The sequence below is a fragment of the Gavialis gangeticus genome, unplaced genomic scaffold (assembly GCF_001723915.1).
Source record: "Gavialis gangeticus isolate Ggan-Ray unplaced genomic scaffold, GavGan_comp1, whole genome shotgun sequence".
NCBI classification, from domain to species: Eukaryota; Metazoa; Chordata; order Crocodylia; family Gavialidae; genus Gavialis; species Gavialis gangeticus.
Genome location: NW_017729025.1, coordinates 55,815,284 through 55,816,647, shown reverse-complemented (window position 1 = coordinate 55,816,647; position 1,364 = coordinate 55,815,284). Strand labels below are relative to the sequence as shown.

General features: G+C 51.7%; 1 protein-coding gene across 2 annotated transcripts in view; it reads left to right on the top strand.

The window, feature by feature from the left end:
• FCF1 (FCF1 rRNA-processing protein) overlaps positions 1-1,364 on the top strand; it is a 20,671-nt gene that overhangs the window by 378 nt on the left and 18,929 nt on the right. For both annotated transcript variants that reach the window (XM_019518805.1, XM_019518804.1), the window contains one exon: positions 1,059-1,130. In XM_019518805.1, the coding sequence (XP_019374350.1) occupies positions 1,059-1,130 (72 nt within the window). The remainder of the gene's footprint in view (positions 1-1,058; positions 1,131-1,364) is intronic.

Below are 1,364 nucleotides of genomic sequence, written 5' to 3'. Positions count from 1 at the left end.
GTGGGCTGCTGCCCCCCTGCCCCGGGCTGCAAAGGGCACGGGTCGGCGCCGCTTGTCCCGCGGCCAAGCCACGGCGCTGCGGGCGCCGCACATCTCGGGCCAGCCCCGCCCGCGGCGCTGGTCCCACGTGAAGGGCTGGTGAAGGAGCGGGTTAGCGCTTTGCCTCGGAACAATACCGGCCACTTAGAGCCCCTGTTGTGGTGCTCAGCAGATCTGAGCTGCTCTTGCACCTAGGTGTCTCTGGGGCATTCAACGTATCCAAAGGTGCACAAGAGAAGCCAAAGCAAGTTCCTCCGAACTAGGCACTGGGGTACTGGGACACTAGCAAATGTTACCAAGAGCAGCTCCATGCAACACAGACGTGCTCACTCGCTACCCCTGGGGCCCTCACAGCCCATCCTCCGGGTTTGAGGCAAGTTCCAGACTTCCACCCCTCTGCCTTTGTGTGGGGGAGTTTTATACAGCTCAGGTTCAGATTGCTGTGTTCCCACCCATTCCTTTGAGATAAGGAGCCCTTGGGCAGTTTAGTAGGGATCAGGGAAACTGAGTCAGCCTGTGGCCATTGTTCTTTCCTAGGGTTGCCAGTATTAGCATGGGGTGTGATCATCACTAGTCTCTCTGTCTCAGCTGTCTCTCACAACCCACTTCTCTTATGCTAATCTTTGGGATTTAGACTGAACTTCTGAGATGGGATGAGAATATCCTGGAGGAGGCATATAGTGACATACCCAGCCCAGCAAAAAGGAGTGAGGGGTGTTCAGGACTCCCCAATCCTACTCCAGGCTGGACTAAGCTCATGTCTTATTAGGGTCAGACATGTTTTCCAGTTTGATCTATTTTGCTGGCAAGGAGACTTCCTGAGATCCAGTATTCCTTTCAATAAAAATCTGCTCCAGTCTCCCAGCTCCTTCTCCCTAGCATCTCCCTCAGCTGCTGCTTCCCCAGTGTTTTTTACATTGTGAAGACTTTTCTTATTCTCTTCACTGTTCCTGGTCTGCTCCTGGTCTGAAACGCATTCAGAAGTGTTTTCTGGATGTATTTTGTGTGTTTGTATTTAGGAAAGAAAAAGATCGAGCAAAACCCAAGGTGAAAAAGAAGGATGATCCCAGTGCAATCAAGGAGAGAGAGGTGTAAGTATCCCCAAAAATTCTACATGCTGCCTTACATGCAAGGGAGTCAAATAAGGATTCTATGCTCTGGTACAGGTGGGGGTTGAGTGGCTGGGCAGCAGCTCTGCAGAAAAGGATACGGGGGTTACAGTGGACAGTAAGTTGCATACGAACTAACAGTGTACCCTTGTTGGAAAGAAAGCTAATGGCATACTGGGCGGCATTGGTAAGTGTGTTTCCAGCAAATCAAGGGAG